The 25,988-nt window shown below is 37.4% G+C and overlaps 1 protein-coding gene across 1 annotated transcript in view; it reads left to right on the forward strand.

Moving 5' to 3' along the window:
- The window catches only part of LOC124788082 (MAP kinase-activating death domain protein), a 593,942-nt gene that overhangs the window by 460,723 nt on the left and 107,231 nt on the right, over nt 1-25,988 (forward strand). The window contains exons 32-33 of the mRNA XM_047255179.1: nt 8,974-9,246; nt 19,174-19,353. Coding sequence (XP_047111135.1) covers nt 8,974-9,246; nt 19,174-19,353 — 453 coding nt within the window. The remainder of the gene's footprint in view (nt 1-8,973; nt 9,247-19,173; nt 19,354-25,988) is intronic.

The raw sequence follows: 25,988 nt of genomic DNA on the forward strand, positions 1-25,988 counted from the left end.
TCAAATTTGCTCAAGATTTTAATATTATGTTGCAAAAACAATTATAGTGAGCAAAATTACTGTTTTTTAGCAAACTGATGAATTTTGTAATCTCATTAGGAGTACTGTATTTTGTAAACTAAAGGTCATTTGTGATGCATGCAATGTCTGCACAAGGCAGTGTACATTTATTTGATTTTTTATTAGTGGGTGCAATGTTTGCTGCTATTGCGGGGCAGTAATGATTGGTGACAAATGATTTGAAAGTGCCACGATCCATGTCAGAACTACTGTATTTTCTGGAGGTTAAATTTCAGTTGTACTGATATTTTTGTTGGTTTCTTGTTTAACAATATTCCAAGTAGTTTTTATCCCATTCTTGGTGTGTTTTATTTTTTTGAGCATGGTACATGTGTATCACTTTCTCAGTAACAGACTAAAGGGTTCTACAACACTGGCAGCAATGGAGTTTTGGTTCTTGTCTACAGCTTGTTCTCTGAATATGGTAGAGCTCTCCCATCCCAGTGCAGGATATTTTAATCATAACCCTCTCCTTCGTTCAATTTCCCTTTGTTTGTGTTTGAGGTAAAGATGTCCCAAAGTGTTGTTGTAGTATGTTTGAGGAACAGTTCAGTTTTCCATCTGCTCTGTCTACCTTATAAATTTCTCCTCAGCACTTCTCCCATAGTTTCTCTCTAAACACTCTGACTGAGCCATTGTTTATGATTCTGGGAGCCAATGCTTTCCTTCTGTGATATGTGCCTGACCAGTCTCTGTCTGTTATTGTTAACATCTGAGCATGGTCATAAAAAATTGACTATTGGTTTCACAGTTAAGTTACTAATACTTGTTGGATCTAATATCAAATTGTCAATGGCTGTTGGACTGTCTTGTTTTATGTATTAACTGCTTCAGTTTTTGAAGGGAATTAGTAATGGTTTTAGCTTAACATATCCAGGAACTGATAAAGAAGCAGCAGGCTTATTTTTAAAACTATTTGTTTACTGTTCTGAAAACTTTGCACCAGCCACAATGCAGCCCCATTTTGGATGCTGTTCTCAAACACAGGATGTGTTAGTTGACATTCATAAACAGTGGAAATCACCTTGACTGTTGTCAAATGTTTGGAAGCTGTGATGAATAGGTGGATTGTAAGAGCTCCCAAGAATTGTGTACCTGTGGTACCAAATATCTCAAGTACTATCCTCTGCTGTGGATCCTGTCACCTCTACAGGAAGTATAGGTCTATCACTGCTTGTCCACTACTCTGTGAGTGATGTGTCTTTGTAAGGGTTACACAGAGAAGATAGAAATCAGGAAGAACAGAGGCTGTTATACCTGACCCCCTAACCAATAAGTTCAAGATGCTGTCTTTTGCTGAAACCGAAACTGAACCACTGAGGCTCACTTTACTTATTGTGAAACCTGCTGTGTCCTTTGTCAAGAGGAGGCAAATGCAAAAAAAGGTCAGGCATCTATTAATTTTTGGCGGCTCAGATGTATGGTAAATGATGGTACCCATTGGGAAAATGGCAACAAGGAATAGGAAGGAACAGCAGGTGCACTTGTTGTGTGTGCCTGAGGGCTTCATTCAAAATATTTAAGAGACTGTTCTAGCTGCCCTTGAAGGAACAAGGTGCAGATAGTGCTGGATATTGGAACAAACAATGCCTGTCACCTGGGCTCCAAGATCATACTTGGATCATTCCAGTGACTGCCAGAGAAAGTTGAGAAGACCGGCATTGCTCATAGATTTCCTGAGATGCTCACAATTTGCAGTATTGTTTCCAGTACTGATCATGGCCCCCTGATTCTGAGTTGAGTTCAAGAATTGAGCCAGACACTTCAAAGGTTCTGTAACAAGCTAGGATGCAACTTCCTGGTCTTGAGCCTTAGGAATGAGAACAGTAGAGCCTCCAATGGGTCTGGTGTGCATGACTCATCAGATTCTGCTACCCATTTAGCTGACTGTGTGTAGGGTGCACACAAGGATTTTATAACGTAGATGATTCATCATCCATCCCAGTTAACAATAGCTGTAAGGGACCTGGAAGTGTCAGTGTAAGATCCAAAGAAATGCTCCATACAGTTGATAGTACTAAAATCCTGGAGCTCATATAATACTAGATACAGAAAGCTGACTCGAAGAACTGTTGTTCAGGTTTAAAAGAATTGTTGACCATTGTAATGTTCCTGTTCTTGTGGAACACATAAAAAAATTAAGTCCAACAATTCTAATTTTAGACTGCATATGCCTCAGCTACTAACTGAGACATATAGCAAATCATACAATTCTTTGGGGAGGAGAGGGGGATCAAAGTTAAACCAAAGCTATACTGCTGTGGCCACAGATGAGCCAATTGGGGCTGACCAAACTCTGTGTCATCCTTAGCCAATGACATCATCTGGATGCTGTATGCAGGGTCAACACACCACTCTCCTGGCCATTGTCAGCTTTGCTGACCTTGGAGCCAATACTTCTCATTCAAGAAGATCCTCAGTTGTCATCATGAGGATGAGTGAAACCTGTTACAGTCCTGTCAACAATGAAAGATCCATGGCAGAAACAGGAATTAAACCATAATACTTTGGATGGCAATCAGCCATGCTAACCACTCAGCTATGGAGGTGACTTGTACCAGGAAATGCTATTGTCAATTTTTTTCACTGTATGAGAACTGTAGTCTTTGCTTTTGAAACATGTTGGATCCTTTTTGTGATTCACAGAGGCTAACTTTTTGAAAGAAAAAAACTGACTTAATTTAACTGATAAGTCCAACTTACTGCCATTAACAAACGTTTACAACTGCTATTCTATCGTGCTGCTTTCTATGAGCATCCTTAACGACTGCCAACTGGCTGCCACTCTTTCTGCTGTTACAGCCATGGACACTTCGATAAAGCCTTACCAATGTAGTCAGTTTTAGGTATTATTATAAACAGAATTTTATGTCATTTACTGTGGAGAAAAACTTATACAGAAGCAGATTTTTTTGGAGGGGGTGCACCTTGAGCAAAACACAATTTTATATTGTCTTCTATTTCCCAGACATAATTTGCTGAAGTTTCTGCATCAGCATCATCAGTGGGCTCTTATTTTGTGTTTTCCAAATTTAAACTCCATAAAATACATGCAGTAAATTTCACTTAGTTATAAAAAACCAAATTTCTACTAAGTAATGCAATCTTTTTGATTATTAGCATTTACACTTCTCACTTAAGAATAACATTTGTTTAACAGCAAGTTGCTTTGTACTTCATGTTATATGTTATTAAATGATCTTGATATTTGTATGCCCATATTCTGGAGATCTAAAAATGATAATTTTATATAAAGATAACTACACTACAAAAGTTTTTGAATTAACAATTTTATTTTAGCTTACTCTAAACTCATAAGCACATTATTAAAAATTATTAAAATTTATAGTTCTGTTGAAGATGTGCTGTGTTCGATGTCAGTAGGTATGTAATCTGCAGTTCCTCCACACAGCATTAAATATTGGATAATAATTGCGAAATAGTATCAAATAATACATTAAAAGCTGTGTATCACACATTCCAAGAAGAGATTTGAGGATGCTACATTACACCATTCACTAACTGGGTAACTACGTAGTAGAACAGTTCATGATAGGAGGGACCCTCCATGGTAAATATTTACTATAAGGAGACTACTAAAGAAACAGAGACTAGTGCATAATAGGTGTAAAACAAAGCATAGGGTTATAGATAGGGAGATGCTGAATGAAACAGATCTGGCTGTGAAGGGGCAATGCAAGAAGCTTTCAGTGACTACTGTGGCAGAATATTATTGCAGGATCTCTCTCAAAATGATAAGAAGTTGTGCTCATCTTGAAAGACTGTAAGAGGTACCAAAGCTAGTGTCCAGACACTCATGGACAAGACAGTGATTGAAACTGGGATTATCAAAGCAAAAGCAGAAATGCCAAACTTAGTTTCTACATTTTCATTTACAAATAAAAATCCAGGGTATCATCCCAGTTTAATTCTGACACCACTGCAAATAGCCTATTATAAGAAGTGAAGTTGGCAGTGAAATGGAAAGAAAATGCTCCTCTAAATTAATGATAAATGGTAGAGCTGTTACAGTCCCAGCGCTGTTTGTGAATCCTTCAATGGCTTCTTCATTAGTTGTAATAAAATTTGTGACTGCTTACCGCCAAGTACAAATCCCAGTAAGGCAGAGAGAAATTCCTCTGGTTTTAAGTTTTTCCCATGTCTCCAGCTCTGATGATATCAAATTCGGAATGTACCAAACAAATTTAAACCCATTGGGTTGGGATGAGATTCCCACTGGAACGATAAAAATAGTCTGTTATAATACAAGGTGTACAACTTTGCTTCTGCCATTTTTCCCCAACATTTGAGGCTTTAATGAAACAAATTGGTTACACATGTATCATTCAAAGTATTTTCCATCACTGGCCACTACTTTCTCCCATCTTTTGGGCAGTCTATGAATCCTGTGCCAAAAAAAAAAATTGTTCATCTTTTGAAGTGAGCCACAAATTGATCCAGTTTGTGACTTCTTCATGAGATCAGAAATGCTGATCAGCCAGGCCATGTGCCATAGATCTAAACAGGTGATAGTCAGAGGGAGCAACGTCTGGAGAATATGGTGGGTGGGGTAGGACTTCCCATTTTAATGTTTCCAAGTACATTTTGACCTCTTTTGCAATGTGGGGTCGAGCATTGTCATGCTGCAAAATCACCTTATTGTGCCTCTTGCTGTATTTCGGCCATTTGTCTTTTAATGCTCTGCTCAAATGATAATGAGCACCTGTGATTGTTTCACTTGGTTTTAACACTTCATAATACATGACGCTGAGCTGGTCCCACCAAATGCAGAGCACGATCTTGGAGCCATGAATATTCAGTTTGGCTATCAATGTGGAAGCGTGTCCGGGATATCCCCATGATTTTTTGCATTTAGGGTTATTGTAATGAACCCATTTTTCGTCACCGGTCACAATGCGATGCAGAAATCTCTTCCATTTTTGCATCTGAAGCAACTATTCACAAACACACAAATGCCCTTCAATGTCTCTTGGTTTTAGCACACACGGGACAAAAGTTCCTTCTTTCTGAATCATGCCCATTGCCTTGAGATGTTTTGAAATGGCTTGCTGTGTCACTCCCACTAATCATGCCAATTCATCTTGAGTTTGACATGAGTTTCCACTCAGCAATGTCTCCAATTCTGCATCTTCGAAAACATTCTCTCTACCGTGCACTATGGCGGTCTGCGATGTTAAAATTACCGTTCTTGAAGCATTGAAACCACTCACAATATGTTCTTTCACTAATAGTGCCCTTACCATATGTACTGGAGAGCATTCGATGAGACTCAGACACTGTTTTCTTCATACTGAAACAAAACAGTAACACCTCCCACAAATGACAAGAAATAGGCTTGTAAACTGACATTTTCAATCAAGAACAACTTTATGATGCAAGCACAAATTGACTAATGTTTGAATGAGGTTATGTTGACTGAGGTCCAAGCTAACTACGTAACATCTGCAATCTGTTTCTTTTGACTGCTACTTACTTTTGTTGCCACCTATCGGCAAACGGCGGAAGCAGAGTTGTACACCTCGTATTGCAGATCCACTTTCCCTCTTAATCGACTAGTCTTTTGCAGAGGGATGTTTCCTAGATTGATTAAAATATGCTGAAGTTCGGCCAATTCATATAAAGGGCAAAGAAGATGAAATGTGAAGCTATAGGCCTATCTCATTATTACCTGTGGTTTTTTTCCAAAAATATGTGAAATTATAATTCATCCAAAAACATTCTTTTACACAGTCAGTATGGTTTCAGGAAAGGCTGCAGCACAACCCATGCAATAAATGGTCGTGAAAGTAGGCTGAGATCTATGTTACAGAATGTGCACATTGGACATCTTTTGTGGTCTTAGTAAAGCCTTCAACACTGTAAATCCTGACCTGCTGCTCCAAAAACTGACAGAATATTGTTTTTAAGGAAAATCTCTTAGCTGGATGTTATCATACTTGTCAAATGGAAAAGAAAGAATGCTTGTTAATGACAGTAGCAAGAAAGTTTTGTCTGGCTAGAAACACACACGCACACACACACACACACACACACACACACACACACATAAGGCATTCCACAAGTTTCAATATTAGGCCCAGGTTCAGTCTGATATCATCCTTCCTGCAGATGACTCAATAGCGATAGTCTGCTGGAAAACCAATGAAGACTTAATCTGCAATATTGAGAAGACACTTGGGGAAGTAGGGATGTGGGTCAAAAATAATAATTTGAAATTAAATACTTTAGTTTAAAATGAGCCCTCTCACCAAAAATCAAAAGGATTGAGGCATACATAAAAGAAATAAAATGTGCTAGCTTTTAGAGCTATCCTTTGATGAGCTAGAGTAAAATACACACACAGGCAAACACACACACACACACACACACACACACACACACACACACACACACACACTCATGCATTCACATGCTTATGCCCCTATGTGGTGCTGGCTAAACTAACAGTGCCAGTGCTGTTTTGCAGCAGGCGAACTGTTTGTGCTGGGTAGGGATTGGAAGGCAGGGAGAGGGACTGTATTTGAGCGGCTAGCGGCTTGGAGGGAGGCAGTCGATTTTCCAGCTAGGAATGTGGGAGGGAGGGGCGGCAGGTATATGGGTTGCTATGACTGTAGCAGCCCATATACCTGCCACCCCTCCCTCCTACATTCCTAGCCGATAAACTGGCCACCTCCCTGCGAGCAGCTAGCCACCCACCCCCAGTTCTTCTCCCTGCATTCTGCCTCCCACTACGCACCACACCAACACTACCCCCTCCTCCCCTCACCAGAACCAGTCCACCTGCCACAAAATAGCATAGCCAGCACCAAATTGGGGCATAGATGTGTGTGTGTGTGTGTGTGTGTGTGTGTGTGTGTGTGTGTGTGTGTGTGTGTGTGTGTGTTTGCATATTTATCTTGTCAAAGTATAACTCTGAAAACTAACAATTTTATTTCTTTTGTGTACCTATCGACAACTCAGTGCCTCTGCTTTTTGGAGAGTGGTCTCTTTTAATCCTACAGTATCTACTTTCTGCAGGGAATTTCCTACAAAAATCTGAAATCAAACTTTGCAAAAACATAAGTTGTTAATTTCACCACAAAACAATCAACACAATGTAGAGATGAAATAAACTATAGGGACAAAAAATTTGACTCAGCAAATTGTGCCAAATTCCTAGGTGTATTAATAAATGAAACTGATAAATTTATTTGTTTGCATATTCATCCAAGCAACATCCCACCATGATATAGGAATTGTCATGGTAATGCAATCAAAATCAAAAACTCAGAATACACACACACACACACACACACACACACACACACACACACACACAGAGAGAGAGAGAGAGAGAGAGAGAGAGAGAGAGAGAGAGAGAGAGCGAGAAAGAAAGAGAGAGTACATAAGTATGCTTTTTTTATGGGGATAAAACAGGTGGCCAGCTAGGGCCTCGATAGAGGAACCGTTTAGCTGAAATTATTTAGGAAAACTTAAGAAAACCTTAACCAGGATGGCTGGACAGAGCAAACTCCATCCTGCTGAGAATATGAGGTCAGTGTCTTAGCAGCTGAACTGTGTTATTCATTGATTTACATACAGTTTGAGTAAGATAACGTATAGTACAAAACATTGTTTTTCTCTTCATCACTGCACACACTAAAGATACCTGCTGGTGACTCCTGCACAATAAACATGCTGCCATGCCCCTTGCATATTTGACTGATTTCATTGATTCTAATGGCTTACTTCTGTTGGCATATTCAGAGAATACCATACTTTTTATCTGGTTATGGGCTTTACATTGCATTAACTTGAGAGTCAGATGCCAGTTCCTGCACACAGCAATAATCATTTGCAAGTCTTCATGTATTTTACAACAATTTTCTGCTAATATCACTTTCCTGTCTGTAGGGAGTCCCAGAGGCCATATGAATCATATACTGACACTTGTATATGTTGTGAACACTCAAGATACTGTCACAGGTTTTGGGAGACAAGTTGGCTTCAGGACACTTTTATTGTTTTGTAGGAAGATGTTATGGACATAAAAATTCTTTTTTAATTTCTTTGAAAACAGTGAACTGATTCTTTGAAACTGAGTATCACTCATCTTTGATGAAAAACAGTGCATTCTATTGCATTCTCCACAAGATTTGCTGCCTCATTTTCTCCATTAACAATTACCCTAAAAGAAAACTCATTGAATGAGGAGGAGACTACAAAATTTTCAAGTGTGGCCATTGATGAAAGTTGAACTGAAAATTAGCTATGCAATGTCTGAAATACCAAGGTTCTATAATTTTGTGTCATGAGTAAGAACAGATTTTGGACATTCAAATGAAAAAAAAATGTTTTGCCTATAATAACACAGTACACTTGGGCCAACTCTACATTGAAAAAGCAAGTATTTATTGTACAAAAATATTAAATCAGAACATATAGTGTCCCCACTTAAATTTCTTGAAATTAAATAAGTATTCTGACAGCATCACTATACAATATCCTCCTTATGGCATTTGGAATCAATTATCTGTCACAGTTAAAGAAATAAAGAAACCTTCATATAGGCATAACAGTGAAAGGGAAAATGACTCATACTATACATTACTCATCCAGTACAGAATGGGGTGATTGTGCAAAGATAAAGATCTCTGAACCTTTATATTGTGCTCTGTAGAGTTGAATAGATAATAAAATTTACTACAACCAAATTAAAATGCTATCTGCTTGACAAATTCTTTTACTTTTTAGAAGAAAATTAAGTTTAGTTATTGTTTAAATAAAATAATTAAGTCTTAGTATAACCTTGTAAATAGATAGAACTTAACTTTACAAACATGCAAGAAATGTGTGATATGAATTAATTGAACATACAGAGTTGAAGCACTTTTCTCAATATTGCTTTTACAGCATGGCAATGACATTGATCTGAAGCCACTAGGCTCAAGGCAGATGCACCGACAAAGCTTTACAGTTCATGCAGGTGTAGATCCTTCTGGTGATTTACTGTTCCTTGAAGTTCGTGAAGATGGACTTGTCTTGCGTTCTGTGAATGGTACAATTGTTGAGCGGTGGTGGTTTGAACGGCTTGTTAACATGACGTACAGCCCAAAAAATAAGGTGCTGTGCCTTTGGAGACGAAATGGTGGTCAGACACAGTTGCATAAATATTATACGAAAAAGGTTAGTAGAAACTCAAACAATACTGTATTTAATATTAAAATGTAAGTTCCTGCATTTTAAATAAATATTAATGGTGAAACCTTAACAAACTGAATTGTAGGATCCCGCAGTTTGGATATGGGAGCAATGCGCTACTGACTTACTGCAGTCACTTCTCAAAGGCTTTCCAATGTATACTGTATTCAATCTGATTATTGTAAACTACCTTTTCCGGTTGTTACAGTGTCTCACAAAGAACAAAATACAGCTAAGGGGAGGTATTTTTGTCTGCAAAATAACACATACAGTATAAGTTAAAGTCTTACCTCAGTTACTACAGTAATTTTATTCTATTAGATGGTGTTCTTTTTTACTGTATCAGATGTCTTTGTCTTTTGTTGTTAAAAAGTTTTATCACATTATAAGCATGTGCATTCTGGAGAAAAGTGATATACTTTCCTCTGTAAAAATTATGAATTAAGAGGAAAATGGCTGTAAATTAATTTTAACACATCAGCAATTGGCAGCATTTATGGAACTATTAGTCCATTTTTAGTTAAATTAACCATGATACTATGATAAAATTGTAAATGTGGAATCAAGAGATACATGGACAGGCTTGCCATATTTTTTTGTGTCCAACCCAGGATATATTTTTGGAATTACTTAGAAATTGTAACAGTTTACTGAAACTTTAAACTTTACTTAATCAGAGGATGCAGTGCAGTTAGTCAATGAACTGTTCATGGGCTGCAAATCATGCAACGTACCCAGCTCTTGTCCAACATTTGTTGGCACTGGAGGAAAAGAAATTACTTCCTCTGAATTGTTTGACAGGAGGGGCATCCATAGTGGCCAGCTGAGTATCCTCATGTATGATGTGTTGTTGATTGCTCATCACCTTCTTTGGGGACACCACTTTTGGGAACGCCAGTCTGCAATGAAATGTGAAGAATATTAAAACCACACACTCTATTAAACTGTGAACTGAATACATGCAACACTAGAAAGAAGATACTCGCTAAGTAGGACATGGAATGCACTTGTGGGAAACCATGTATAAAAAGAAAACATGAGTTCAGAAAACAAAAATATTCTACACATCACTTTTTCTGATAGTCTTAGACTAATTGCGCTGCCACAATCTATTCAAATCTGCCTGAATAATTTGTCAATAACTGTAGAGCAGTTTACTAGCTGTTTGAGCAATATTCTAAGCATCTTTCCTAATGCACCACTATCACAAAATTCAACCTTATAACTTTATATATTTATGTCAAATTTCTTGGATGTGTCCTTCACATTGTAACATGCCCAGGCATCAAAATAATTAGAATTTTTGGTCTCTCATTCACAAATGCTGCACAAAGTTTCATAAGCATAGGCATAAGGATTGAATGTTTTATGATCACATGTGTAAATCCAAAATACCTAGTTTCCCTGTGGCAATTGTCCTTTTGCTTCTCCCACTGCCAGCTAAAGATAGAATCCTGTAATGTTATCAGTTATGGCAGGCTGGGAAACTACCCACACAATGACAGCCACAAGCAAATGGCAGATATTCAAATATATTGTGCAATGAACCATTAAATAAGCTGCACCATTTACATTGATTTAACATATTATCTGTGAGATCATTTATTGGCACTTCAGCAATGTAGTTAAAATATATTGAAGTCTGTTGTTGAAACATTAATCACTCAGTTCAAATACTTGGAGCAAAAACACAGAAAATACTGTTTGAATTAGATTGGTGGTACAAATCTTTCGATTAGCATCATCCATTCTAGTGGCATTACTTATTATTTTCACACGTGTACACATGACTGTTTGTGACAGGGCAGTTTCAGGATTTAGCGGTATGAAGTCTGAACAAAAGGTATCTATGCTCTAGTGGGATTACTTATTATTTTCACTCGTGTACACATGACTGTTTGTGACAGGGCAGTTTCAGGATTTAGCGGTATGAAGTCTGAATAAAAGGTATCTATGCTCGTGAGGTTTTGCCTGATGTGTTAGAATGTTCAATCAGATCTAATCAAGTCCACATTACGTGTACTGTAACCATCATGATGCAGTTTATTGTTTTCTTGGAATTCATCACATAATTTCAGAATTGTAAATTCTCAAATAAATCACCAAAAGTGAGCCATCAGCACTGATGTAAAATACACAGCTTCCATGGTAAAAACTTTAATTGCTCCAACAAAATATTGTAATTTGTTTTCTGCATGCAATATGTCAGCACTAAAGCATATACACATTATGGAAGCCAAAAATGCCTCTCAACAATTGTGCTCTGCACTTCACAGAGAGGTGTTTATCAATATAGGCATGTGGGTAAGGTAGAGATACTACAGTATGCTTAGATTCCTGCATAGAAATGTTTTCAAATTCTAGAAGAGAACCAGGGAAAGCAAGAAACAAGCTCTCTCTGATAGTATTGTTATGTACTTAAATGCCATGCACTAAATAAAATAAATAAATTGTAGGCAAGCAGGTAAGGGAGTGATACTACAGTGTGCTTACATTCTCACACAGAAATGTTTTTGAAGTCTAGAAGAGAATTGGTAAAAGCAAGAAATAAGGTCCCTGTGGTAGAGGTTATTTCAGAGGCGAGGGGGGGTTTAGTCCATCTCACAGATACAGATGTAGATAGATAATGACAACATAGTAATATCATGAAGGTTAGAACAAAACAAAATAGTCATAATATTGATCAGTTTTTACATCACAAAGACAAAAGATAATGTATATAAGAAAGCACAGTATTATTTAAGTCCCTGGAGGGTTTTTTTAAAAAAAAAAAAAAAAAAAAAAAAAAAAAAAAAAAAAAAAAAAAAAAAAAAAAAAAAGCCATGCACGCTCACTTCAGCTTGACAGTTCTCACAAGAAATTTTTTTGTAATTCACAGTACTGCACCTTTGTGATGCTCATTAGATGGATAATTGGGGAGGGGCTGCTGTGTTATGGCACTGCCCACTTGCAGTTGCAGGTTAAGCAGCTGCTGTTACAGCATATGATAGCCACAATGCACATTCATCAGACTGTCCTCTCCACCTTATGGTAATCCATCTCCAGCACACACGAAACAATGCAGCTGTGCCCCATCAGTGCTGACCTTCTCCTGGCCTGTAAATCATACATTTAGCTTATGTCTAGCGGTAGTAGTCCTTACACTGTACTCAGCTAATATTAAACAGGGCAAATGAAATTAAGTAGCTAAGAGAAATTGTCAGTGAGCCTATGAACATCACAGATATTGTGCTCATCATATATCAAAAATGCAGTATAAAAGTGATTAATATATATGTCAGGGAAACTTGAGCCATCTTGCTACTTCAGAGCAAAAATAAGTACATGAAACAAATTTTATTACCGTATGTATACAGGGTATAGGCAGATTGTTGGATTATGTAGAATAATAACACTTATCAGTACTACAAAAAGTTTCACTATTTTTGAGTGTACTCATTTCATAGGTCTAAACACACAAAATGCTCTTACATACTAATAAATAACTGTGACTGCATAAAGATAGCTATCCACAGAGTCACATACGTCACTAAATTTTTTTACACTACATAGTGGTTAGAAACTGTGATCATACTAGTCACTCCATCTTCTCAATGATATGGCTTGATGGTCTCCACATGATGTTTTCTGTCATGTTTACCAGATTTCATTGGAACTACTGACGGCCGTGGGAAAGCCAGTCCTGACAAAACTTTACCATCTGGTGAGCAAGATGTATGAAACAGGCGAAATACCCTCAGACTTCAAGAAGAATATAATAATTCCAATCCCAAAGAAAGCAGGTGTTGACAGATGTGAAAATTACTGAACTATCAGTTTAATAAGTCACAGCTGCAAAATACTAACACGAATTCTTTACAGACGAATGGAAAAACTAGTAGAAGCCAACCTCGGGGAAGATCAGTTTGGATTCCGTAGAAACACTGGAACACGTGAGGCAATACTGACCTTACGACTTATCTTAAAAGAAAGATTAAGGAAAGGCAAACCTACGTTTCTAGCATTTGTAGACTTAGAGAAAGCTTTTGACAATGTTGACTGGAATACTCTCTTTCAAATTCTAAAGGTGGCAGGGGTAAAATACAGGGAGCGAAAGGCTATTTACAATTTGTACAGAAACCAGATGGCAGTTATAAGAGTCGAGGGACATGAAAGGGAAGCAGTGGTTGGGAAGGGAGTAAGACAGGGTTGTAGCCTCTCCCCGATGTTGTTCAATCTGTATATTGAGCAAGCAGTAAAGGAAACAAAAGAAAAATTTGGAGTAGGTATTAAAATTCACGGAGAAGAAATAAAAACTTTGAGGTTCGCCGATGACATTGTAATTCTGTCAGAGACAGCAAAGGACTTGGAAGAGCAGTTGAATGGAATGGACAGTGTCTTGAAAGGAGGATATAAGATGAACATCAACAAAAGCAAAACAAGGATAATGGAATGTAGTCTAATTAAGTCGGGTGATGCTGAGGGAATTAGATTAGGAAATGAGGCACTTAAAGTAGTAAAGGAGTTTTGCTATTTGGGGAGCAAAATAACTGATGATGGTCGAAGTAGAGAGGATATAAAATGTAGGCTGGCAATGGCAAGGAAAGCGTTTCTGAAGAAGAGAAATTTGTTAACATCCAGTATTGATTTAAGTGTCAGGAAGTCATTTCTGAAAGTATTTGTATGGAGTGTAGCCATGTATTGAAGTGAAACATGGACGCTAAATAGTTTGGACAAGAAGAGAATAGAAGCTTTTGAAATGTGGTGCTACAGAAGAATGCTGAAGATTAGATGGGTAGATCACATAACTAATGAGGAAGTATTGAATAGGATTGGGAAGAAGAGAAGTTTGTGGCACAACTTAACCAGAAGAAGGGATCGGTTGGTAGGACATGTTCTGAGGCATCAAGGGATCACCAATTTAGTATTGGAGGGCAGCGTGGAGGGTAAAAATCGTAGAGGGAGACCAAGAGATGAATACACTAAGCAGATTCAGAAGGATGTAGGTTGCAGTAGGTACTGGTAGATGAAAAAGCTTGCACAGGATAGAGTAGCATGGAGAGCTGCAGCAAACCAGTCTCAGGACTGAAGACCACAACAACAACCACATGGCTTCCAGCTCAACAGTATTCTGACACTCAATGCCTATAATACAATACTAGTCTCTTATGCTCATGATGAACCTTCTGTATTTCTTCATTCACCATGCATGCAGAGATTCTTACAAATCTTTCTTTTCATTCAAAAAAATATACAAAATATGTCTGCACCAAAATGGGCATTACTGAAAATCGTCTACAATGCCAGCTTTCAGTTGTGTGTGATGGAATACACAGCCTATAATCCTGTGATGACCAATTTACACACTGATAAAGACTATATGATGAATCAAATAGTAGTTCCTCAATGTCTCTTACCCTGTACAGAGACTGATTTGATGCAGCTCTCCATGTTACCCCATCCTTTGCAAGCTTCTTCATCATGAAGTACCTATTCCAACCTACATCCTTCTGAACCTACTTAGTGTATTCGTCTCTTGGTCTCCCTCTATGATTTGTACCGTCCACACTGCCCTCCAATACGAAATTGGTGATGCCTTGATGCCTCAGAACATGTCCTACCAACATATTCCTTCTTCTAGTCAATTTGTGCCACAAATTCCTCTGCTCACCAGTTCTGTTCAGTTCCTCCTCATTAATTACATGATCTATCCATCTAATCCCTGTGCAAGAGGATGGTTCAGTATCCTGACCACATGCCATTGATACTACTAAAAACCTTCACCCCATGAAATTTCTGGAGTAATTCTTCTAAAGGTTTGGGTCTTTCACACTGTGCAAATGTTACCTTGTTCGCTGTACATGCATCCAGTACACATCTGATGTCGGATTTCTACCAGAAATAATCAGCTATTATACTGTCTTGTCAACTGTTCAGTAATTCCCATCTGTAACTTCTTCTGAATCTCCTCTTCTATTGTTTCACATTTTGACTATGGGATTGCATATGGTGGTACAAAATAGGCCTCACGTTATCTCACTGAAGCTTGTATTCTGCCTTCTTTATTACTTCTGGCTCACTTGACAAAAAATCAGCTTACGCCTTCTAGAAATCTCTATCAGCTGTTTCAATTCTTCCCAGTTTTGATGTTACGTGATTTGTATTTTCTATCAACTACAAGTTCAAGATCTTCTGTGCCTGCCTTGCCTTTCTATCTTCATTGCTTCTTGCATAATGCTCTGCCTCTATGGGTTTTTGTGTTCTAACTGCAAATCATACAAACAATATGACATAGTGGCTCTTACCATTTCCCTAATATCAGGTCTCCCTTTGAAATCAACAACAGCTTCCTTTCCTTTTGTTTACACCTCTACAAAAATGTCAAATGAGCTTTGTGATCCATCAAACAGTCAACACCTAATACCCAGGCTAATGCTAACACAGGAACCACAAGTACCTATACATTATAATTTTCTTTATATAGCCTCATTGTAACTAAGATTTGCTCTTTAATTATCTTGATTTTTGCACCTGCAGAAAGTGTAATACATATTACATTCCCTGGAAAGTTTGGTATCCTTTTTTTGTGCTCTAACCATTTCATATACAGCTTCTGTGGCACAGCATTGACTTTTCTTCTGGAGTCAAATTAAACATCTTCTCTGGTTCCAAAAATATCTGCTTCTGTTATAGGCTGTATGGTCTCATCAGGTACTTCGTTATTTTTCTGCATCAGTTCATCAGTTTGAGCAGCTGCATGTTCAATCTTGCATGTTGACATTTCCACTGGTCCTACAATGTCTGTTCCTCATTGGATTGCCTCAGGACCCTGAGATTTAGTTTTACTTGTTCCCATCACGCCACAGCATGCCAGTGTTGTTTACATTCTGTTCCCTGCTGGCCGACTAAACTTACTGTGTAGTTGTTCGAACCGTTTTCTGGTGGCCATAGCCAGCATGCTGTCCGCAGTAGCCTCTGTGACCTTGAAAACATGTTAAAATTTTCTGTTGTTCTCTCGATTTGATCGATGGCCATTAATAGTGTGCCAGCATTCCTCTTACTGTTTCCATATAGCCCTCTATCGTATTTGGATTTTTTGCTTCCTCGGCGTTCATACAACTTATCTAGTTGCCCCAAGCTGGCTTTATAACTTCTCAATCATTCTTCGGAACTGCCAGCAACTTTCCTGAACTGTTATCAAGAATTTACTTATATTCAAAGATGCTATTGCCTCTGTTTTGATTGGTTGATCTAAATACAGGTTCCTTCCTAACAATCTTGGGAAAACTTCATTAGATTCCAGTTGTGTCTTCTATAAAATCTTCTGCTTTGGTGTAGATTGTTTCACGCACCTTTTGGCTGTTGTATGGAGCAATACTGTTTTAAGCGCTCTTTCTCACTGTCTCTGGTAGCTTCTGCAGTGGATTGAGGAATGCCAACAGTAGTTTGAAGAGATTAAGCAACAGCTGTGTAGCTCACAATTACTTTCACATCAAGACTTGAATAAAGAGTTGAACTTGGCATGCAAAAATGCAGATTTTGGGTTGGGTGTACACCTGTACCAAGTGGATGAGGCTGATCATGATAATATGAAAACCATTGCATTTGCAAGCAGGACTCTTTAAGTGAGAGTGGCAGTACACCATAACTGAGAGAGAGGGACTTGCATTCCTTTGGGAATTCACAAAACATGATGTTACCTCCGACATTTCCTCAAATTTTAGTACTTTTACAGCCAAATGTCATATTGTAGTGTTATATGCTGCTGCTCCATCTGAGAACAAATAAACACTTGCATCAAGCATATATGAAACATTGTCCATTACAACATTACCACTCATTACTTCACATAATTTGAATGTCAGCTGTTAGATGGCAATATGTATCTTTTTATCCCAATGAAATCATTTCAAGAACAACAAATTGCTGTATACTCAGAGAGATGTTCTGCAAAGCATCATTGTTACTGATGGGAGATAAAACTATGTGAGAAAATCCTGCACTTGACCTTCTGTACAATGAAAGACGAGATGGAACTTCAAACAGATTTATTAACTGTCCACATTTGCAGTTGTGTACAAGCATTACTATATCAACAAGAGTCACAGAATCTCTCCAAAACAGAGTAAAAATAGGTAGTTGCTCCGCTATTCTAAGAGCAAATGAGGCGTGCCACTGCAGGCAAATCACCATGCCCCTAGTGGCGAAAACGCTCAGCATAAGGATGGTATTCTTCTTCCTTCATTTTGCACTGATGCGCGAACTTCAATGCAAGTGACAGTTGCATGTTCCGATTGTGGTGTCAGTGTGTAGTAGTCACTACAGGAGCCCCCTTGGCGAGGCAGAGTGTGGTAAGTCTTCTTTGTAACTGGCAGGAAAATGAACGTATCTTCCTGAGCAAGTCATGCGTTTTGCTTCGTCTTGATGTGGTTGAGGTGGTGGTGGAATGGGAGACTGGATTGTAATACCTTCCTTCTCCTGTCTCAAAATCTTGGGCAGTGTAGTCAATGCCTCTTTGAACATGTAGACCAGCTTCACTCTATTCATTGAAATTGTAGCTTGTTTGCCACTAATGAGAATGTCCATGATATGTAAACTCTTGCGCAGCACACCATGCTCCCCCCCCCCCCCCCCCCCCTCCCCCCAACCCCCCCTTCCAATTATAACTGACATTTAAGATATGGTTTGTTTCAGAAATATTCAGAGTAGAGCACATGTCCTTCCAAACCTTTTTTTGCTTCATATGACAATATCTGTTATTTTTGCAAAACATTAATCTTTCCTTCTGTCTATTGTAGCAATTTGTTGATTTATTTCTTTTTTAGAATCATCCAGAAGGCCCCGTAAAACCAGTGTATTGGACATTTATGATTCATACCTAGACAAATTATCTCCAACATAAATAAACCATTCTTTATGCTATGCAAACAGCAGTTGTAGCGTCAAATAACCCCATATGATGTAATCTCTTTAATCTGTGGCAAAACATAACACACACACACACACACACACACACACACACACACACACACACACACAAGATATGTAATGAATTGGTACTAACACAGACAAAGTATGAGTGTACCAATGTTTACATTTGTTATTCGATATCCGCTCCAAATTGCTTTAATTTCTCCTGTTCAGTGAAGTTCCAGTGTATCTTACTTTGTTACCTTCTTCCAGGATTGTAGAGGCAATTGTCACAGTGTTTTTGATTCTTTTAATTTTCCATTTCCACTGTCATTTGTCATAGACTCGTGTGATGAATTAAATCTTAATTTGCAATCCAAATCAAAAATGTTTAACACATACTAAGAAAATGTAGTCATAGAAATAATAAAATAAAATAAGACCACTTTAAGAACATTTTGAAATTTCAATGTTTTTGAAAAGTGCACCACAGAATACCAATCCCAGTGTTATGTTCATAGATGAGCTAGCAGGCCAAAGCAAGAAATTATTGAGATTTAATATGAATTTCGTAAAAAAAAAAAGCCTCTTTAACTATTAAAAAGAGGAAAGAAAATATTTTTTGATATTTCCATGTCTCCATTTCCTCTTTCATTTCCGAAGGACTACTGCATATGAATAAATGAAACAAAAAAGTTCATGAGATCACTTACATTTTATGTGAACTATAAAAAAAATTACATAATGGCGAATGGAAAAATTTTTGTTGTATTTTATGGCTATTATTTCTATTATGGTAATCATTTATTAACTTGATTTTACATAGTCTCCTCTTCAAAAATTGTTTATCAATTGGGACAGTCATGTCAGTTTATATTCTGAAATTACCTCTTCGAGTCAAGTTTTGTTGTCAGAGTATATGTTTGCAGTCACATTATTTTGCTCTGCTTTTCTTCGTTTACTATTCTAATGTGTTTAAGTAACAGTTGTATCTTATCATGAAATGTATGTTTTTTGTTGTAGTGTAAAGATCTCTACTATTGCATAAAAGAAGCAATGGAGCGGGCAGCAGCAAGAGGTAGTGGTGCTCTGGCCGGAGTAGAACTTGGAGGGGAGTTCCCAGTACAAGATATGCGAACTGGTGAAGGTGGCTTACTGCAAGTGTGTCTTGAGGGAGTTGGTCTGCTTTTTGCCAACAGCAAGGTATGTGCATAAAACAGAACATCAGTATTTTGTCATTTAAACTATGTGTACAAATGAATGTATTGAAGAGTTGAAGGGGAAAACACAGACAAAAGATTTGTTATTGTGAATTCCATTTACAGTGGTGACTGATAGTTGCTTTCCCAAGAAAAACTGAGTTCTGCAGATGTTGTAGACAAAAATGTATAACTTTTAATCCATTGACTTTCTAAAATTTTTCCCCATAGTCAACCCTATATTTACTGTTTAAATTTTTAAATTTTTTGTTTTGTCTTACACATCTGTCCCAAAATTATATCATTTTTTTTATAGGCATTCTTTATAAATCTGTCCTTACTATTTATGAAGTGATATGGATTGAATGTAATACTGTTTTAGAAATTTTTATTGGTGTGGTGTTCTTGGAAAAGTACAGGCATGTGCAATGCGACTGGGAATTTCTCACACTCATACCATGTATTACTTTTTGTCTTCCTTCCTTGACACATTACAGAATTTCTGGAGGGTGTTTTCTTGATGGACTGATTGATTATCACTCACAAAATATCAAAAGATATCAAATGTGTTATAAACCTCTAAATAGATTGATTTTTCAGCTTTCCAATGGTATATAACTTGTCATGATCGTGATGTCAGCTGATAGTGGGTGTATTGTTACATCATCAAATAATGTGTGTGTAGTGTGTGCATTGCTCAGTATTGAGAAATCAGTGCATAATGTAGCACTAGCTTTTTACATTATTGAATAACTTCTCTGCAGTGCTGTTTAATAAAAGCAATATTGTACACTAGGGATGAACAAAATGTGGTTGCACTGTTTTAAACAGACTGGAGGCTGCATTCTCTGTCTGGCCACCCTGTTTTAGACTTTCTGTGATTTCATAAAATTATTGCAGGTAAATACCAGAATTGTTCGTACTATAAGGCCACATCCAACTACCTGTATATATCTTCTTGAACTGTGAGATCGAATGTCCAATATCCTTGTAAAAGTTTCCATACTTTAGTAAAATTAGTGCTATTAGCTACATCTGTAATACCATTACAGTTACAGTCTTTTACCGCATATTTGAACTCATTTCTTGATATATGAAGGAGTGGAGAAAAGCTTAATGAGCTTCTGTTTTCATGTCTATATTATATTTTTGCTCGCAATGAATATTTCTGTATTGCCAGTAGTTCATTAGTACTCTGAAAACTTAGTAAAGTTTGCAGTCTGTGTATGACCCAAAAATGTGTTTATCTGTTATTGTATAACATAATGTCCCTCCATGATACAATTCATTACAATTCAGTTGGCACAAAACATGCCAGACATTCTTTGGATCACCATGTGATGCCACTCAACCCTCTTTTACAAGTTGCTGGCCCTTCACAGGAAATGCCTGACATGACTGTATTATTGTCATCAGAAAATGGACAAAAGCCACTGAAGATCCTTCATAAATTAAAAAAACAAAATACATATGGCAGAAAACAAACTGACTTTCATTTAATTACAAAGACAGAACATACATCTGTGAATCTGCATCTAGTGTCTAGGTACCATTTATCTCACAAAATTTTGTAAATAATTTTTGATAACACTGTACCATGAACATCACCAAACTCATAGACAATTCATGATGCATTTGTAGCAAGTAATAATCTGTTATTCAATGACAGTAACATCCTGAGAAACAAGTGTTCACTTGTAGGAATGGTCCTTTCTCTACAATAATCTTAAAAGTGATGATGTTTATGATAACCAGACACACAATATAATTCAGTATTTTTATTAGACCCCAGACTTCATACTTAATGTGAAGGAAAGGAAGTGTAGAAAAGAAGGAAGATGGAAAGATAGGTGGAAAGAAAGAGGCAAGAAATGGTTAGAGCAGAAAAGGTTGCTAAACTGCTAGGTACCAGCAGATTGATTTAAAAATGATTGTTTCAAATGTCGGTATTTAAGACATATATTTGAACTTCTTATTGGACTATATACATAGTACTACTGATAAACAAATAAAAGTAAAAATGATGCCCATATTCTAGCTTTTGGAACTATTAGTTATTTCCTCAAACTCGCTATAGGTGGATTCCTCTCACACTGGGGCCTGAGTGACCTGCCTTTCTCTTTTAACCTTCCCTGCTTGAGGAAGGAACTGATAGTTCCAAAACCTAGGATAATATTATCATTTTTACTTTGATTTGCGTCTGCTAACAATGCCAAATTGTCACCTCCTGAAGGTAATGGCCAGAATTTCTGTCTCATAATTCCTCATGAAGCCCATACCCACCACAGTATTGCAAGTTTATATGCCAAGTAGCTCTTCAGATGATAAAGAGGTTGAAGAAATGTATGATGAGTTAAAAGAAATTATACAGAGAGTTAAAGGTGATGAAAATTTAATTGTGGTGGGGAGTGGAATGTGACAGTAGTTAAAGGAAGAGGACTTGTAGAATTTTGCACAGAGCATAATTTAACGATCGCTAATTCTTGGTTTAAGAATCATAAAAGAAGGCTGTGTATGTGGAAGAGACCTGGAGACACTGAGGGGTTTCTGATTGATTATATAATGGTAAGACAGAGATTTCAGAGCCATATTTTAAATTGTAAGACATTTCCAGGGCTGAATGTGGACAATCTATTGATTATGAACAGTGGTTTGAAACTGAAGAAACTGCAAAAAGGTAGGAAATTAAGGATATGGGACTTGGATAAGTTGAAAGAATCACAGGTTGTTGAGTTTCAGAGGGAGCATTAGGCAATGATTGAAAAGAACTTGGTAAAGGAATACAAAAGATGATGAATGGGTAGCTTTGAGAGATGGAATAATGAAGACAGCGGAGGATCAGATAGGTGAAAAGACAGGGCCTAATAGAATTCCTGGGATAACTCAAGAGATATTGAATTTAACTGATGAAATGAGAAAATACAAAACTGCAGCAAATGAACCAAATGAAGCGGAATACTAATGTCTAAAAAATGAGACTGATAAGAAGTGCAAAAAGGCTAAGCAGAAATGGCTGGAGTACAAATGTAAAGATTTAGAAGCACATATCACTAGGGGATGAGGCAATACTGTCCTATGATTTCCCATAGAAGATAGGTTAAGGAAGGTTAAAACATACATTTATAGTATTTGTAGACCTAGAGAAAACTTTTGACAATGTAGACTGGAATACTCTCTTTGAAATTCTGAGGGTAGCAGGGGTAAAATACAGGAAGCAAAAGGCTATTTACAATTTTTACAGAAACCAGACAGCAGTTATAATAGTTCAGGGGCAGTTAGGGCAAGAAGTAGTTGAGACCATAGAGGGAGACCAAGAGATGAATACAGTAAGCAGAATCAGAAGGATGTATGCTGGAGTAACTGTTCAGGGATGAAGAAGCATGCACAGGATAGAGTAGCATGGAGAGTTGCATCAAACAAGTCTTAGAAGTGCATTATTGCTAAGGAAATTACGGACAATGTGGTCCAAGCATCCATCCATGACCTCTTGCAACTATATTTTTCTTACAGATTTTATCCCCTGTCATATTCCGGCTTTGTATGAAGAAGAGCATGTAAAGAATTTGGAAATTAAGGGAAAGGCACTGACTTATTAAATTTTTATGTTAGACTGTGAGTTATTCTTATCTTATGCTGTCAGGAAAGGAATGAGCCCGGGAAGAAAAAGATGTAGAGTCAACTCATGGTGTACCACACAGCTTTAATTTGACTGTAAGTAGATGTCTGAGACTTGAAACAATCTCTGTAATCTTATAGTTTAATTTGATCAAAGCACCTATGCCTGGGTTTCAGGCAGGATCCCACATTTTGTTCAATGCCAAGATACTATTCCAATACAGTTGGAGAACCTCTGCAATGCTGAGGCATGAATGGGAATTTGGATTGAGGAAGGAGGCATACTAGGATAGTCCATGCAGTTTTGCAAAGGCACTTGCCAGGATGCCATAGTGGTTAGTGCATCTGCCTAGTGAGCAGGAGACCCAGTTAAAAAAAAAAAAATGGCTCTAAGCACTATGGGACTTAACATCTGAGGTCATCAGTCCATTAGACTTAGAACTACTTAAACCTAGCTAACCTAAGGACATCACACACATCCATGCTTGAGGCAGGATTCGAACCTGTGACCATAGCAGCAGTACGGTTCCAAACTGAAGCTCCTAGAACTGCTCGGGCACAGCAGCTGGCAGACCCAGTTACTAGTCTGGGTGTTGGTACAAATTTTCATTCACTGCTTCAATATTAATATATACATCATAAATGTTTAAGACTTTGAAAGGTTTCTAGAACCATATAGTATCATTTTTCTCATTTGTAGCTCTTTCTTTTCCTTTTTACCCTTTTCTTCATCGTGCATTTTTCTCCGTGTTTTCTTGAAATTTTTTGATTTCTGTGGCTTTTTTCATTTCTCATGTTGCATTCGTTTTGTAACCTGTATCATATTTTTGTTTATATTTATATATTAACACTAGACTGGTGAAGTTTCTGACCTTCCTAAAATGGCAGAAAGGAATCGTTTTACCTCACATACAATAATTTCATATGTGACTTAAAGTAGTCCTTTATTTTAATGTATGCTAATCCCTACATTTTTGTATTATAAAAATAATTTTGCAACATGATGATTACTATATTAATGACTTATTTCAACAACAAAATATCTTACATGTTTGTTGTTGTTAATGCTAACAATTTTCCTAGACTGTAAACTTTTGTAAACATTTGATATATATGGACCATATTATACTCACATGTGTTCCACACATGGCTTTATTCTGCTTTTTACTCAGGTCATGGGAAACTGCTAAAAGCACTTAACCCAGGTTTTTTGTGCACATTTTCTGCACTTGGCCTTGAGGCACTTTACACAGTTGTCACTGGTATTGTTGCCCTTGCAGAGGCTGGTCTGGAACTTCTTCTGCTTTCTAGATAATTTTTGATGTGTATCCTTTTCCTTTGTCTCTTCTTCTTCTTCCTCTTTTATTCCCTTTAGGTCATTTGCCGGCTCTAGTACAAACTTCTTCTTTACTATTTTCTTGTTTGTTACTATTTTGTAGATGACCCATGCATTTATTGTCACCATGTCCAAGATGATGTAAAGACATGTCATCTCCTTACATGCAGTCTTTGTAATACATTTTCAGGTAATTAAATCAACCTGCTTTGCTGCATTGTACAATGTTATGTTTACTTATTGATACTTTAGCATGCAGCATACTAAGAAGAATGACATTTTTATTCTTCTTTCCTTGATCGTAGTATCATAGTGCAGTCTGTGTTGCCAGTCATGCACAGGATGGTGGTGGAGGATATTATATATTTGATGTCCTTACCTCATCAGGAATTTCGTGATGTACTGTATTTTGCTCACTGTACCAACTAAGGGAGTTTTCTTTTCTTCAAGCTTCTTAGCCAGGTGAAGAGATATGAAGAAGTCTGTTGTCACATTTCTTCCTTGATTGAGAAATATCCCCATGAGACATGACATAATCTCCTATTGGTTTCTTCTCTCTATGCATTCCTCTTTTCTGAGTTATGGGGAAGCATTATGTACATACTTTGTTGTCACAGTGGCAGCAGTCCAGAATTTGAGACCATATTTTTCTGGTTTATTGGTGAAAATTTGAGTGAACCTGCATCTTTTTTTGCTTGGTAATAGTTGCTCATCCACAGTTATATTTTCTCCAGGATGGTAAGAATGAATACTGTTTTCAGTAAACCTTCCCCACATTTCAGACGCAAGAGTTGAATTTGTTGGGTGGAGGCAGACAGCTCGGTTTGATTTTTCATCACAACAGAGAAATCCCAGATGTTCCTGAAATCTGTTTTGGAAATAATGTCCTTGATGAAAGTAAGCCCCCAAGGATGAGACCAGAGATTACCCACAGACATACCTCTTGTACGTATGACACCCTGAGCATGCATGATGGCTATCAATTTTTCTAGTTCCTCAAGCGACATGGTCCAATCATTGATTTTTAGTAAGTTTCAAGCATTCGATTCTTTGTTTTCTTTATGAGACTTAACATTGCTTCATCAAAAATAAGACAGAAAGAACTGATTAAAGAGTCATCTACACATTGAAAAGTGTAAGGAGTGGTATCACCTCTCTCCTTTAGAAAGTTTGCAGCCGACGTTCATCCAGAATATGAAAAATTGTTGATCTCCCATTCGGTTCTACCATTAGTGACCATTTTTCTAGAGGCACTCACTTGGGCCTACTGTGGTGGATGAGATGAGGATTGGCATAGATCAGTGTCCTCCACTAATCCCTCTTCATTCACAATGTCTTCATCTCCATCTTCACTTGTCTGTGGCACAAAATCATTTTCATCATCACTGAAATCGATTTCCAATTCAGAATCAAAATTCTCTAAGAGACATAACAGTTCTTCATCAGAAAGTCCATGTTGACAATGTTGTTGTTGTGGTCTTCAGCCCAGAGACTGGTTTGATGCTACATGTTCTAAAACATCTTTCACAGACAAATAATATTCAAGGTCTAGTGTGAGACTGATTTGTAATACAATATGGATTGAAACCCTCAAGTTGGCAGGTTTCCTTAACAGAGAACAATAGTCAGGAAAGCTACAGCTTGTTACCAACAAGGAGATCACTTGATTCACAGACATCCTGGTGAGA

The sequence above is a fragment of the Schistocerca piceifrons genome, chromosome 3 (assembly GCF_021461385.2).
Source record: "Schistocerca piceifrons isolate TAMUIC-IGC-003096 chromosome 3, iqSchPice1.1, whole genome shotgun sequence".
NCBI classification, from domain to species: domain Eukaryota; kingdom Metazoa; phylum Arthropoda; class Insecta; order Orthoptera; family Acrididae; genus Schistocerca; species Schistocerca piceifrons.